Source organism: Oncorhynchus mykiss, chromosome 5 (genome assembly GCF_057628025.1).
Source record: "Oncorhynchus mykiss isolate SJ-2025 chromosome 5, ASM5762802v1, whole genome shotgun sequence".
NCBI classification, from domain to species: domain Eukaryota; kingdom Metazoa; phylum Chordata; class Actinopteri; order Salmoniformes; family Salmonidae; genus Oncorhynchus; species Oncorhynchus mykiss.
The window spans coordinates 76673050-76687907 of record NC_143026.1 but is presented as its reverse complement, the minus strand read 5'-3'; the positions used below and the strand labels follow the sequence as shown (position 1 = coordinate 76687907).

Here is a 14858-nt window from a genome sequence, read left to right as displayed (position 1 = left end):
AGTGAATATATGTCGTTATTAAGACATCGCTCAATAATCATTCTCACGATAGATAGCACATTGGTAGTAATCATTGAGTAAGGGACAAATATAAAAGCTAAGCAGGGCTTGGTTAAAACCCTCGATGGGAGACCAAATGAATAGCTGTGGATCAACTGCCCAGCCTTTTTTTTATTTTTATAGTGGACATAACGTTGAAGATATGACGTTGTAGTGGGGGGTTAAGTGCATTGTTCAAGGGCATAACGACAATAGCATCTAGGATTTGAACCCAGCAACCCTCTGGTTGCCAGCTCATTACCGACAGATTTTTCCTGTCAGGCCCGGGATTCGAAGTGGCAACCCTCTCTAACCGCTAGGCTACCTGTCGACCTTGTAATAGCCAACAGGATTAATATCATACTGTGTACCTACCAATAGCTGCCCACAGACTGTAGGCCAGTCCAATTGACTCGCACCTAGTCTGGCTGAAAACAGAAAAGTAGCCTAGTGTGATGTTTTGCACACCAGTTTTCCATCCATAGCCTTTGAATTGTGTTGAAACGTGTGGGGGTCGCCACTATTTCGACCAATATCATATATTGATCAATTCAATTGACAAATAGTAGTAGTTTCACGGTTGCTTCCAGTAATATCGGAGTCCACCAAATATGCTAGCCCACTGTCTCCTATTATTTCAATGATCTCCCTCCACCTTCCCTTCTTCCACCGCCGAGCGCTCTCTCACGTTATTATACTCCTTCTCACAGTGCGGGTTGGTTTCAGCAGTCGGATGCTTGGTGGAATGCCTGCGAGACAAGCAATCCGTTCCGGTCACTATTGAAAAAGAGAAAGGGGTGGTGATACATGAAGAGACATGGCTTCTAAAGAGATAACTGCCTCTTGTTTTGTCAGTGTGAGCAGGGATGTTACAGGTAGGAATCACCATTCATATCACCATTATTGTCATATGTATGATGCACCGATTCTGTCTTTGACCATTGCCGTGTATGTGGTGGTCTGCGACTGGACAGAGGCTTTGGAAGTTTATGAAAAATACTGCTTTCGTATCTGCCACCAAGCGTTGTGCCATTTTTATTTTATTTTAAGCTACACGTGCATTGCACTAATTTGATCAAAAAGTTAGGAAGTTGTGTAAAGCAAAGACATCCTGCTTCCTCAGGACTTAAGATAAAAGCCCAGCCGGCTGATCATGTCAAATCTCTAGCCCATAGGAAAAGAGGCGTTGTGAAAATCATCGTGTGTGCATCACGCATGGATTTACTCACTCATAATGCTATCTGCATTCATAAATTCATGCCAGCTTTTAAGAATAGGAATTGTTACCGTCTCAGCGTGTTGGCAGTAAGCTTGCTCTTTTTTGTCTGCAGTTTGTGTGTGAAAGATAGAGGGGGAGCAGTATGCATTTTCTTGGCAACAATTTGTATGTATTCTTTGCTTTCCTTTCCTTTATGGAATGAGACAGACATGGCCACTAACCTACACTGCTCTTTCAGAGTATTATTTTATACCAGTGTTTCCCAACCCTGCTCCTCGAGTACCCCCAACAGTACACATTTGTATTGTAACCCTGGACAAGCACACCTGATTCAACTTGTCAACTAATCATCAAGCCAACAATGAGTTGAATGAGGTGTGTTTATCAAGGGCTACAGCGTAAAGGTGTACTGTTGGGGATACTCAAGGACCAAGGTTGGGAAACACTGTTCTATACAGATGACAAGGCTGCCATTGAATTGACATCTCACAAACTTACACCATCAAGACTTAATCACACTTTCACTCACCTACACCACACACACATGCTCACATTAGCAGAGAGATTCTGAGTTAATTACTCCTAATGGCTCTATTTACCACACTGTGATAATTATTCCAGTGGAATCCCTGCCTCTCAATCCACTCACCTGCCAGCCAGCCACTCCCATCTGCCAGCTAAAGGTCATCATCTGCATGGAGACAAAAGACCGCCTCTGTTTAAACAGTCATCATGATGTTCAGGTCATCATCTTAATAATCAGAACATTACTCTAACTATCCTGTCAGAAGAATCAGCAGCATTCGTTCATTTGACAGTGCATTAGTCACAGGTGAAGTACAGTATATTCAGTGCCTTGGTTTGTTATCCATTATCTAATACCTTTCACCATGTCACTCTTTCCTCCTGTCCTCCTCTCTGGCCTTGCCCCTGTCTCTCTGATGGTACCTCTCTATGTCAGGGAAGCTCTTTTAGTTTGCATAATGCAAGGAAATTAACAGGTGATAATGGAAAAAATACAACAAGAAATAGAAAAAACGGAGAGAAAAAACAGGAAGTGTTTTGTCTCCATCCACTCTCACCAAGTACTGCATTTCATCTCTGGTTTCCATATTCTATTAAAATGCTCTCTATTTTATGGCTTCATTCTGTCCTCTCTCACATATCCTAGTTTGATGGGGAAATTGTTGTGTGCCTGCCATTGAAAAGATTGCTGTCTTTCACTTTTTAATGAAGAATGCAATGGTTTTGGAGACCCACAGGTTTTCTCAATTAATAGCATAGTTTAAGATACCAGAAGCAGCATCATATTCTACAAAATACACAGTGACCGTGTTTCTGTGCAGCCTCTGATTATCTCCCTGTTTATAAAATGCCAGTATGTCAGTTTTAAATGAAAAGGTTGGTCCGCCTTCAGTCGGTTGGCGATAGGGCTGTCCACTTGAAGGTCAAGCTTGTCTCTCTCACTGTTCTGATGTGCTGTATACTTGGTTGATTTGTGTGATTGTGTGTGTGAAATGTTTGCTGTGTGTATCTGACCTTGGATGTTTTTCTATTTACAGAGAGTATCAGGAAGATTATTGACAAGTCCTCAACCAAGTTTATACGTGGCATAAAGCTTGAAACCAAAAATGGCAAATCAGAGGATAGGATACTGGTGAGTAGTGTTTGAATAACTGGTAAAAACAGCAGTTGCTATATTGATGTGCTGACTGAGTGGGTGGTATTCCCACAGATGATTGTTGAGCTTTTGATATAGAACAGCTCTCCAGACCATCCACACACAGTACTATTCCACCCCTCACTACGCCAAAAAACAAGTCTGATACAGTGGATGGATACTACATAACACATTGGATGGAAACCTGATGGGTGGTCTATGAGAGACAATGATGCAACATAGGCAGTATTGAAGTGCAATTAATTGCTATGGTCAATTACATACTGAGCGCAAGCTGTGGCCAGATTGGCGACATGCCATGAATATATTAAGTTGATAGGTTTCTGCTTCCCCATCCCTGGCTGTGCCTGGGCTTTGTATTGGGACTAGAGGTCGACTGATTCATCGGAATGGCTGATTAATTAGGGCCGATTTAAAGTTTTCATAACAATCGGAAATCCGTAAAAAAAAAAATACAGCTTTATTTAACTAGGCAAGTCAGTTTTAAGAACACATTCTTATTTTCAATGACGGCCTAGGAACAGTGGGTTAACTGCCTTGTTCAGGGGCAGAACGACAGATTTTTACCTTGTCAGCTTGGGTATTCAATCGTGCAACCTTACGGTTAACTAGTCCAATGCTCTAACCACCTGCCTCACGAGGAGCCTGCCTGTTACGCGAATGCAGTAAGAAGCCAAGGTAAGTTGGTAGCTAGCATTAAACTTATCTTATAAAAAACAATCAATCAATCATAATCACTAGTTATAACTACACATGGTTGATGATATTACTAGTTTATCTAGCGTGTCCTGCGTTGCATATAATCGTTGCGGTGCGCATTCGCGAAAAAGGACTGTCGTTGCTCTAACATGTACCTAACCATAAACATCAATGCCTTTCTTAAAATCAATACACAGAAGTATATATTTTTAAACCTGCATATTTAGCTAAAAGAAATCCAGGTTAGCAGGCAATATTAACCAGGTGAAATTGTGTCATTTCTCTTGCGTTCATTGCACGTAGAGTCATGGTATATGCAACAGTTTGGGCCGCCTGGCTCTTTGCGAACTAATTTGCCTGAATTTTACGTAATTATGACATAACATTGAAGGTTGTGCAATGTAACAGTAATATTTAGACTTAGGGATGCCACCTGTTAGATAAAATACCGAACGGTTCCGTATTTCACTGAAAGAATAAACGTTTTGTTTTTGAAATGATAGTTTCGACCATATTAATGACCAAAGGCTCGTATCACTGTGTGTTATTATGTTATAATTAAGTCTATGATTTGATAGAGCAGTCTGACTGAGCAATAGTAGACACCAGCAGGCTCATAAGCATTTATTCAAACAGCACTTTTGTGCGTTTTGCCAGCAGCTCTTTGCAATGCTTCAAGCATTGGCTGTGCCTGGGCTTTGTATTGGTACTAGAGGTCGACTGATTAATCGGAATGGCCGATTAATTTGGGCCGATTTTCAAGTTTTCATAACAATCGGAAATCTGTAATTTTTTTTACACCTTTCTTTAAAGGTGTTTATGACTTCAAGCCTATCAACTCCCGAGATTAGGCTGGTGTAACCGATGTGAAATGGCTAGCTAGTTAGCGGGGTGCGCGCTAATAGCGTTTCAAACGTCACTCGCTCTGAGACTTGGAGTAGTTGTTCCCCTTGCTCCTTATGGGTAACGCTGCTTCGAGGGTGGCTGTTGTCGATGTGTTCCTGGTTCGAGTTCAGGTAGGAGCGAGGAGAGGGACGGAAGCTATACTGTTACACTGGCAATACTAAAGTGCCTATAAGAACATCCAATAGTCAAAGGTTACTGAAATACAAATGGTATAGAGAGAAATAGTCCTATAAATTCCTATAATAACTACAACCTAAATCTTCTTACATGGGAATATTGAAGACTCATGTTAAAAGGAACCACCAGCTTTCATATGTTCTGAGCAAGGAACTTAAACGTTAGCTTTCTTACATGGCACATATTGCACTTTTACTTTGTTTTTGCATTATTTAAACCAAATTGAACATGTTTCATTATTTATTTAGGCTAAATTGATTTTATTGATGTATTATATTAATTTAAAATAAGTGTTCATTCAGTTGAAAAAATTGGTCAACCTCTAATTGGGACAATGTAGGACAGAGAGGTCTGTAATAGCAGCAGCTTGGGGAGGCTCTGTCTCTCTGAGACCCTGGCGGTGGAGGCAATGCTGGGCGCGGGCGGCGTACCACTGCCTTTGATTCTGGGTGCTTTCATCAGAGAGTATGTGGGGCAAAGATGTGAAATCTCCATTTGTGGAGCTGCAGCCTTGTCAGCTCACAGGACTAAATCTGGGCCAGTGAGCTCTTTTAGAATAGATCACAACCTGTGTGAGTACAGCAAGTAGGGAGAAGTATAAGAAACCGACTGACCAAATAACAAAAGCTACTCAACACTTTTAGAAAGAAAGGTGCTATCTAGAACCTAAAAGGGTTCAGCGGCTGTCCCCATAGAAGAATCCTTTGAAAAAAAAGCTTTTGGTTCCAGGTAGAACACTTTTGGGTTCCATGTAGAACTAGGGTTCCATGTAGAACCAAATGGTTATACTTGGAACCCAAAAGGGTTTCTCCTATGGGGACAGCCGCAGAACCCCTTTGGAACCCTTTTTTCTAAGAGTGTAACAACTCCACATAAAACTGCATTGAAATGTTTTCATGTTTTTGTGCTCCCCAAAACTACCACAAGCTTTCCCCTCAATTCCCTGATGAGGCAATGGGCTGAACCCCCAGCAGTGCAGGCTAGGCCTTGGCAGAGAGTCGTTCCCTTGATGACTGCTTAATGATTCATTATGGTGCGAGTTGGGAGAGTTTTGCATGTGCACCCTTTGATGTTCAGGGTCTTCGGTATGTCTGTCTATCTGTCGGGACTATGTTATCTCTTCAGTCCCCGCTGTCCAATCTCTCTCTGCTAAACTGTTCCTTCTTTTTAACTCTGAACAGTCTGTAATTGTAGTCTCTGTGGGGCATAGGATGAGGCTGAGGAGAGGGTTAGGATTTAAGGTGTCAAGGGAACGGGAAGCGTGAAATGCTTGCTTGCTATTAGGCTAGGTTTAATGTTTTAAAGCAGGTTCAGGTTTAGGATGGGGCTATGGCCATTGTTTTTATTTCATGTCATGGTCAATGTACTGTAAATGAGGCTTTGGTTTCCTTGATTGTGAATTATTTAACCAGGATACTTCCAGTACTTGTTTGTGTATAACAGTCGCCTCTCCCCCTTATCAGTCCAATACGAAAAGACAGGCATCTCTGCTCCAAAAACAGACACATGCATAATGATATGCCAAGATAAGTGTGGTATGTCCCTTTGATCTGGAAGACTTTGATAAGGACTCTCCTGGGGGAACTGTCTCCCCACCCTTCTCTCCTGGGGGAACTGTCTCCCCACCCTTCTCTCCTGGGGGAACTGTCTCTCCACCCTTCTCTCCTGGGGGAACTGTCTCCCCACCCTTCTCTCCTGGGGGGACTGTCTCCCCACCCTTCTCTCCTGGGGGGACTGTCTCCTCACCCTTCTCTCCAGCATGATTTACTTGTATAAACTCATATGGTACAGTACGCACACACCCAGGATACCTCCCCCAACTCATCACGTTAATGTGATACTATCTACACGTTTTAATCAACTCCTTCAGACACAGTGTCTTTGAAGTGACTTGTTGGAAATGCAGGAGACTCTTGCTCTCTTTTCTCTCTTTCTCTCTCTTTTTCTCTCTAACATCAGACACACCCCTCGTTTTGGGGGGGGGGGGGTTGATGTTGTGTGTGTGTGTGTGTGTGTGGGTGGGTGTTGTGGGGGGTTTGGTGTTGTGGGGGTTTGATGTTGTGTGGGTGGGTGTTGTGGGGGGGGGGGGGGGGGGGGTTGGTGTTGTGGAGGTTTGATGTTGTGTGTGTGTGTGGGTTTGATGTCGTGGGGGGGTGTGTTGTGGAGGTTTGATGTTGTGTGTGTGTGTGGGTTTGATGTCGTGGGGGGGTGTGGGTGTTTGGGGGTATGATGTTGTGGGGGTTTGATGTCGTGTGTGTGTGTGTGGGTTTGATGTTGTGTGTGTGTGTGGGTTTGATGTCGTGGGGGGGTGTGGGTGTTTGGGGGTATGATGTTGTGGGGGTTTGATGTCGTGTGTGTGTGTGTGTGGGTTTGATGTTGTGTGGGTTTGATGTTGTGGGGGGGTGTGGGTGTTGTGGCTGCTGGCAAGTGTTTGACTCTGATGGGTAGAGTCAAGCACCTCTCTCTCAAAATGCAACAGAGAGGGGGAGCCATCATTTAATTACTGCTTTTCATTAAGAGGGCATACTGTGTAGTAGTGTTACTGGAGAGAGAACAAATGAGAGTGATGGTCACAAAGAGAAATGCAGAGGAGAAAATGTTCCTCCATCCCTCCTCAGCTACTTCTCAGAGAGCTGTTTTAAAGGGGCATCAGAGAGGAAAGGGAAATGATCAGGAGTGAAGGACGAGAGTCTGAGAGAGGAAGAGAGAGAGCATCTGATAGATATGTTTATCTGATGAAAATGTTACACTGTGCTTGAACAATATTTACTAAAGTTTCTTCATTCTCCCCAAAACATATGGACAGAAGGAGCATGAGACTAGGGCATAGAGATTGTGTTTGTAGCTCAAGGGGATTTCATGTGTGAGCGTACGTTTACAGGACATCTGTGTGTGGGTGTGTGTGATTTATTTTAATGACTTCCCAACTATTATTGCGTAATCATTTCTATAGAGCATCTTAATGCACAGCCTGCGAATGCAATCCTCCCCAGTGTACACCTCAGCCCATCCATAGCATGATGTTGTGTAAAAAAATATTCCTACCCAGATCAATAGATGAATACAGAGAGGGCTCCACATTTCACTCTCCATTACCATGGCAACCCATCAGAGAATCTGATGCCCTTAGCGAGTCTTGAGTGCAGTGAACCTTTGCTCAGGATGGATTTAATTTGTTCCTGTTTCTCTGGCTGTCTCAGGTTCTCACAACATGGAGGCTCTATCTCCTGGTCGCCAAGGTTCCAACAAAGGTAGCCCACATGATCTGTATGTACAGTATTTACCACTTACCATACCAACATAATTATCAGCATGTTAACAAATAGGTTCAAAATGTGGCGTTCATTGCAGATAGAGGTGACATTTAACTTCTTGGAGATCCGAGCCATGAACAGTCACCCAGAGCATCAGGTGAATAACATAATTTTTTGGGTTTTGAATGGCCATGTTAGTGCATTGTCCCTGTGGCCTCTTCATTACAACTGATTAGTTGTCTAAACAGATTTATTATGGAGTGTCAATCATCTCAACATCTGAGTAATTATTTGAAGTCAGTTAATCTCATTATTTTGCATAATGGAGATATGAGGATCTTCATTCCTGTAAGTAGAGCTACTGTAATCATATATCTCCTGCAGTTAACTGTCAATTATCCATTTCAAATTTCCGCATTATCCCATCAAAATCACTGTGGTGCCTGTATCACTCTACAGTCATTGAAACTATGTTGTTTCTGTGCAGGTCGTCATAGACACGGACAAGTCCACTTATTCCTTGTGGCTACAGTCACGTGACCACCTCAGTCATGTGGTCAGCCATGTTAACTTTGCCCTGTCCAGAATATTTAACAACTCTGTGTTTGCGTAAGTGTCCATTTTCAGACAGCACAGACTCCTTTACCAGACAGTGTTGAAACCCAGACAAATGATTAATGTTAGCTAATTTTTCCCTTCTAACTTAAACCTCCTTTTGTCCTCTCTCTCTCTTTCAGTCCCTCCATCTGTCATTCAGACAGTGAACTTTCTGAGGGAAGCAGGAAGCACTCCCCCAGCTCAGAGACGTCTATGGAAACCCAGAGGCCCTGTGGTAAGAGACACAGGCAGGAAGGCAGGCATAAACAGGCATACAGGCAGACAGGCAGACAGGCAGACAGACAGACACAGGCAGACAGACAGACAGGCAGGCAGACACAGACAGACAGACAGACAGACAGACAGACAGACAGACAGACAGACAGACAGACAGACAGACAGACAGACAGACAGACAGACAGACAGACAGACAGACAGACAGAGCATAAGCAGGCACGTGCACAGATAGGGCTCTACCTGTGCGGTTATGTGTGTGTGGCTAGCTACCTTGTTAAAATATCAACAGTACTGCCACTGTAGCATAACACTTGATTAACACTTGATTCAGCCTACATCATCACTATTCAGTCTGGTTGGCTGATACGCTCAGCAGAGAGAGGCAGAAAGACATAGACAGGAGCGACTGCATCAACACCCTCTGACTGAACTCCATCCCTCCTTCAGTCAGGATATGCATGTATGTCAGGGCAGCAGCAACACAGGTAGTCTAGACTCTAGCTAACCACCATATACAAAAATATCCACACAAGCCACTAGCTAGCTAGCCATATTATATGAGTTAGGAGATTATGAATATTATATTATAAACTTATTATTTGATTTGAGCATTGAAGATAAATCACAATCAGTCAAATAAATCGAGCTAGCTAAATGATCAGCTGAAAGCCCACCCTCTTTTCCAGATGTCAATCATGAGGCACTGTTTTATCTTGCTTATGTGTGATGATGACTGAGTGTGTTGTTGCAGAAATAAATAGGTCCATGGTCAACAATGTTATACATTTCGAGATATGAATTATGAAGGGGTGCGGGCATTTTGAGCACATGGCCCTTGAAAGGTCTCTTCACGTACCTGTGCATATGAGCAGATTCGGGAAGGTGATAGATAGACAGTCATAGGAAATTGTTGAGTAATTTGATTGAGACAAATGGATAGAGAAACCCACTGCACTACATGCAGTGTATAGCACATTTACAGTTGACATTTTAGTCATTTTGCAGACACTCTTATGCAGAGCAACGCACAGTTAGTAGATTCATCTTAAGATAGCTAGGTTCATAACTATATTTCTACACAGACATTGTAGAGTAATTGCACTGCTTGTTGTCTCTCTTTTCCCCTCTTGCCTCTTTCCCTCTCTGAAATAACCAAGTGCTCTTTAAACACTTCTCTTACCATGCGCTATTTTTCTTCCTCTCTGTCTCAGGAGGGTTTTCGGAGACCTACGCTGCCCTGTGTGACTATAATGGAATCAGCTGCAAGGAGGAAGTGCAGTGGGTAAGTGCAATGGGAGTGGGCCGGTTGTGTGTGAGTGCACAGGAGAGTTATATACAACACTGTACTTTCAATTGAGGGGGTCATATACTATAGCAAGTGGACTCATGGGTAATATTGTTCCTAGGATGTGGACACTATCTATCACTCCCAAGACAACAGGGAGTTTAATCTAGTGGACTTCAGCCACCTGGAAAGCAGGTGAGAGAAGGGGAGAGGGAAAGAAAGACAGAAAGAAAGAGGGTATGACTCTGTCAAGTTGATGCTGCTGCAGCCTTAATAAATCCAGTTGATAAATGTATATTAAGGGTATTATGAAATGTACCTGTTTCAGTGCACTAATTGTTGTGTGTTTATGACAGGGACTTGGCAGTTATTGTGGCATCACTGGCGTACAATACCTGGTTCACCAAACTATACTGTAAGGACATACGCATAGTAAGTATCCTTCTGTCTGTCTCCCCTTGTGCTTTAAACGGTCATTGATATTATTCAGAAGTTATTATGCGTGCAACGAAATTAGATCATTTCTAATTTCAGGGGTTAGAGGTCACTGAGCAGGTTCTGCACACCCTCAGTAAGTCCTCCAGTCTGGAAGAGATCACTCTGGAGAATGCTGGTCTCAAATCGTGAGTTTTCCCTTGCTTCACACCTCTCACCCATACTTTAAAAAATTATAATAAGTGTGTTAGAACCTTAAACTAAAAAGTGTTTGTGTGTGTCATTGTGTCTATGTCCAAATGTGTGTACTGTATATTGTGTATGTTGCAGTGACTTTCCTCAGAAGCTGTCAGTTGCGCTCTCAGAGAATCCTGCTTCTGTCATCCACTCTCTGAATCTGGCCCACAACACACTGGACAACCAAGGTACCAAGCAGATGCCTAACTTCCTGTTTGACTTCCACACTATGTTTGTTTTAGTGACATCTCTCCTCCTCTGGTGTAGGTGTGGCTAACCTCATCCAGCAAGTGTGTCGCCTCAGCAAAGGACTGCGTCTCCTCAACCTCTCCAAGACCTTCCTCAACTCCAAAGGTTTAGACTGCTTCACCTCTCCATCCTTCCATCGCTCAATCTCTCCATCTCTCTACTAGAGAAGGCCACACCCCCCTGTCCTACTCCATGTTGCATAAGCATCCTCCTCTACACCCCAGTGTCCCCAGATGTTAATACAAGGCAGTAATTCAGCAAGCAGGAACAGTCAGCTGGAGAATCAGTTCATGAACACCTCCAACTGTGTTTGGGTTTGATGAAGCAGCAATAGCTGATTGAACATGCCACTAAGCCATGCATGCATGCTACTTTTCTAGCTGAGGTGATAGAAACCTCTGTACCTCCTGTAATTCCCCCACCAACATCTCTGTGTGTTAATGTAATGTTTTGTCTACTCTACAAAGCTTCAAGAGTCATGATATGCCCCCACGTTAACCATCCTTCAGGCAGAATGCTCCGTGTTACTCCCCCGCTTTTAAAATATTTCTAATTGGAATACTGAATATTGAATTGAGAATTATACTTCACACAGGTACGGATGAGAATCACATAACAAAAAATATTCTGAAACTGGATTTTTTTGTTGTTGTGTACATTTGCTAGCTGAATGCATCCCTCATGGCTTCCCCCTCCCCCCTCTGTGTGTCTCAGGTGTGGTGTCTCTGTCTCAGACTCTGTGCTCCAGTGATGAGTATTCTAACTCTCTGCTGCACCTGGACCTGAGCAAGAACCCTGGGTTCCTGTCTGGGGAGGATGCCTCGGTCAGAAAACACATACACTCATACTCTGTAAACAAACCAACAGTATAGTAAATGCACTGCCTTATGAGTTTGTTTCTCAATTAACCATCTTTTCTCTCTCTTTCTTTAGAATCTGTGCCTGTTCCTGTCCCAGCCTAATTGTCTGGTCCATTTGGACCTGTCTGGCACTGACTGTTCTGTTGACTTGGTGAGAATCTAGTGTCTCTGAGAATTTGATTGCACACTTATAGAATTAAGCATTTTAAAGAGTTTATCTGCAACTTCTGTCTTTTTCTTCCTCTATAATCCCCAACCGCTGTCTTTTTCTCTCTCCCACTAAAACTGCACAACACAACTCTCGCTTCTCTCACATAGCTATTTGGGGCTCTGCTGAGGGGTTGTTGTGCCGATCTCTCCTACTTGAATCTCTCCAAAAATACCTTCTCCCACAGGTTAGTCACATCCTTGAGATTAACTATTTCTTTGGGGTGATGTGGCAGAAAAATGCTTTAAGGCTCGGCGTGAAGATGGAAGGCAAATTTTTAGCAAGGGATCTTTTTATTCTTAAAATCCTCAGGCTTGATCTTTCGCTCTCTCTTTTTCTTTTCACTCTTATCTGTCTTATCTCTGTCGTTCCCTTCAATGTGAAATCAAAAATAAGCTTTGTGGGAATCACTGGAACATTGTGTTCCTTTCTGTAGTTGTGTCTGTGGTTTGAAACTCCTAGAGCTGTCTGCATAGATAAGACTTATCATCTGACCCCACTTGCTCCCTCCTCTTTGACCAGCTCCATTGTCTCTGTCTCATTCCATCGGAATACGCTCTCCACTTCATACCAGTCTCTTATTTACCCAGACAATCTACAATTAACCACTCACCTTCTATCACCTTTCCCTCCCACTCCATCTCTACTTCTTCCTCTCCTCTCTCATTCATCTCACTCTGACCTCGCTCCTCTCCCAGGAAAGTGAAGGAGAACCTGCCGTTGTTCCGTCAGTTCTTCAGCTCGGCCTTCAGTCTCACCCATGTCAGCCTGGCCTCTATGAAGCTGCCCCCTGAGGCCCTGAGGTCAGTTCCCCTAGTCTCCCCTGGTCTCTCTCTGTCACACCTGCATCTCACTGGAGTGACTGGGACCAGGCTAGCTGCACAACACACACTGGTCACCATGACAAATGACACTATGTTAAAAGGTGTGAATTTCCAGAAAGAGAAAGAAGCTAAAAGGTCTTTGTTGTAAACACCTTTTCCCCTTATGTTTATTTTTCCCTCTCTCTTTCTTTAGGTCTCTCTTCATCGGTCTGACCACAAACCCTCACATCAATGACCTACACCTGGACATTAGTGGCTGTGAGGTACAAGTCTGTCACTCTGTACACAACATTCAATTCCTGCTGGCCTTTATATAATTGACCATATCTATCTCTCTGGCATTCATTGCTTATGTTTCCAATAAGGACTTACTGAGCAGTAGCTATAGATGAAAACTATGTCAAGGTCTCCTGTGCTTTGAATGTCCTCCTCTCACACATGCTCACACTCTGTCTGTCTGTCTGCCTGCCTGCCTGCCTGCCTCAGCTGAAATCTGCAGGAGCTTCTGTGATCCAGGAGCTGTTCCCTAGGCTCTCCTCCATCGCCACTCTGGACATCTCAGACAACGGTGAGCAGAATGACTGACTGTACCACTATGGCACAGTGTGATACTCTGCACCGCTGTGGCAGCCTGCACCACTCAAGCTAGTTTTGTGTGAGGGGGTTGTCTGTTTGAGCTTGTTTTGTATGAGGGGATGGTGTGTGCTTGATGTAGTTGTGTTTACAGGGCTGGATGCAGACCTTCTCTCAGTTCTACCAGCTCTCTCCAAACACACCTCCCTAAAGCACCTGTATCTGGGCAAGAACTTCAACATCAAGAGCAGGTGCAGTACTACAGAGGCACTCTGTGTGTGTGTGTGTGCGTCAGTTTGCATCAGAGCTTGATTTTCCTCAGGCAGACTTGGATGATTACGATAGCAGCAGGAAATGACTAGTGCCAGAGCTCCTGCTGAGTGTAGCCTGAACTGCCTCTCTCCCCATGGATCTATGTACAGGGTGCTGGATGAAATCCTACACAAGCTGGTCCAACTCATACAGGAGGAGGAATGTGTGAGTGAGAATGCGTCACAATTCACACATCATTCACACATTATACACATTTGAATGTTCACTGATTGTAACTCATTGTGAAATACTGATATTCTCCACACACACAGACTGTATTGTACATGGTATTCTCTCATACATAAATACTCGTTATTTTCTACAGTATAGTGTTTCCCTTCGAGTACCTTGCTTTCAGAAAGTATTCAGACCCTTTGACTTTTTCCACCTTTGGTTAGGATACATCCTTAGTCTAAAATGTATTTAAAAACAATGTTTCCTCATCGATCTACACACATTACCCCATAATGACAAAGCAAAACTGTTTTTTATAATTCTTTTTCTAATTTATATTTTTTTGTTGTTCGGTATCACATTTACTTAAGTATTCAGACCCTTTACTCAGTACTCTGTTAAGCATATTTGGCAGTGATTACAGCCCTGAGGCTTCTTGGGTATGACACTACAAGCTTAGCACACCTGAGTTCTCCCATTCTTCTCTGTAGATCCTCTCAAGCTCTGTCAGGTTGGATGGGGAGCGTCACAGCTATTTTCAGGTCTCTTCAGAGATGTTGGATCGGGTTCAAGTCCGGGGTCTGGCTGGGCCACTCAAGAACATTCAGAGACTTGTCCCGAAGCCACTCCTGCTTTGTCTTGACTGTGTGCTTAGGGTCGTTGACCTGTTTGTAGGTGAAACTTCGCCCGAGTCTGAGGTCCTGAGTGCTCTGGAGCACTTTTGGCGAACTCCAAGCGGGCTATCATGTGCCTTTTACTGAGGAGTGGCTTCCGTCTGGCCTCTCTCTACCATAATGGCCTGATTGGTGGAGTGCTGTAAAGATGGTTGTCCTTCTGGAAGGTTCTCCCATCTCTACAGAGGAACTCTAGAGCTCTGTCAGAGTGACCACCG

General features: G+C 43.5%; 1 protein-coding gene across 1 annotated transcript in view; it reads left to right on the top strand.

Annotated features, from left to right (window-relative positions):
* The first annotated feature begins 302 nt into the window (after nucleotides 1-302).
* Nucleotides 303-14858, top strand: part of LOC110524568 (capping protein, Arp2/3 and myosin-I linker protein 3) — a 36658-nt gene continuing 22102 nt past the window's right edge. Inside the window, exons 1-20 of the mRNA XM_090236025.1 lie at nucleotides 303-914; nucleotides 2821-2915; nucleotides 7922-7972; nucleotides 8073-8132; nucleotides 8463-8584; nucleotides 8713-8807; nucleotides 10021-10091; nucleotides 10216-10289; nucleotides 10451-10526; nucleotides 10629-10717; nucleotides 10860-10954; nucleotides 11034-11120; nucleotides 11730-11839; nucleotides 11949-12026; nucleotides 12194-12270; nucleotides 12782-12886; nucleotides 13101-13170; nucleotides 13394-13475; nucleotides 13635-13731; nucleotides 13903-13957. Coding sequence (XP_090092151.1) covers nucleotides 857-914; nucleotides 2821-2915; nucleotides 7922-7972; nucleotides 8073-8132; nucleotides 8463-8584; nucleotides 8713-8807; nucleotides 10021-10091; nucleotides 10216-10289; nucleotides 10451-10526; nucleotides 10629-10717; nucleotides 10860-10954; nucleotides 11034-11120; nucleotides 11730-11839; nucleotides 11949-12026; nucleotides 12194-12270; nucleotides 12782-12886; nucleotides 13101-13170; nucleotides 13394-13475; nucleotides 13635-13731; nucleotides 13903-13957 — 1647 coding nt within the window. The 5' untranslated portion in view covers nucleotides 303-856. The remainder of the gene's footprint in view (nucleotides 915-2820; nucleotides 2916-7921; nucleotides 7973-8072; nucleotides 8133-8462; nucleotides 8585-8712; nucleotides 8808-10020; nucleotides 10092-10215; nucleotides 10290-10450; nucleotides 10527-10628; nucleotides 10718-10859; nucleotides 10955-11033; nucleotides 11121-11729; nucleotides 11840-11948; nucleotides 12027-12193; nucleotides 12271-12781; nucleotides 12887-13100; nucleotides 13171-13393; nucleotides 13476-13634; nucleotides 13732-13902; nucleotides 13958-14858) is intronic.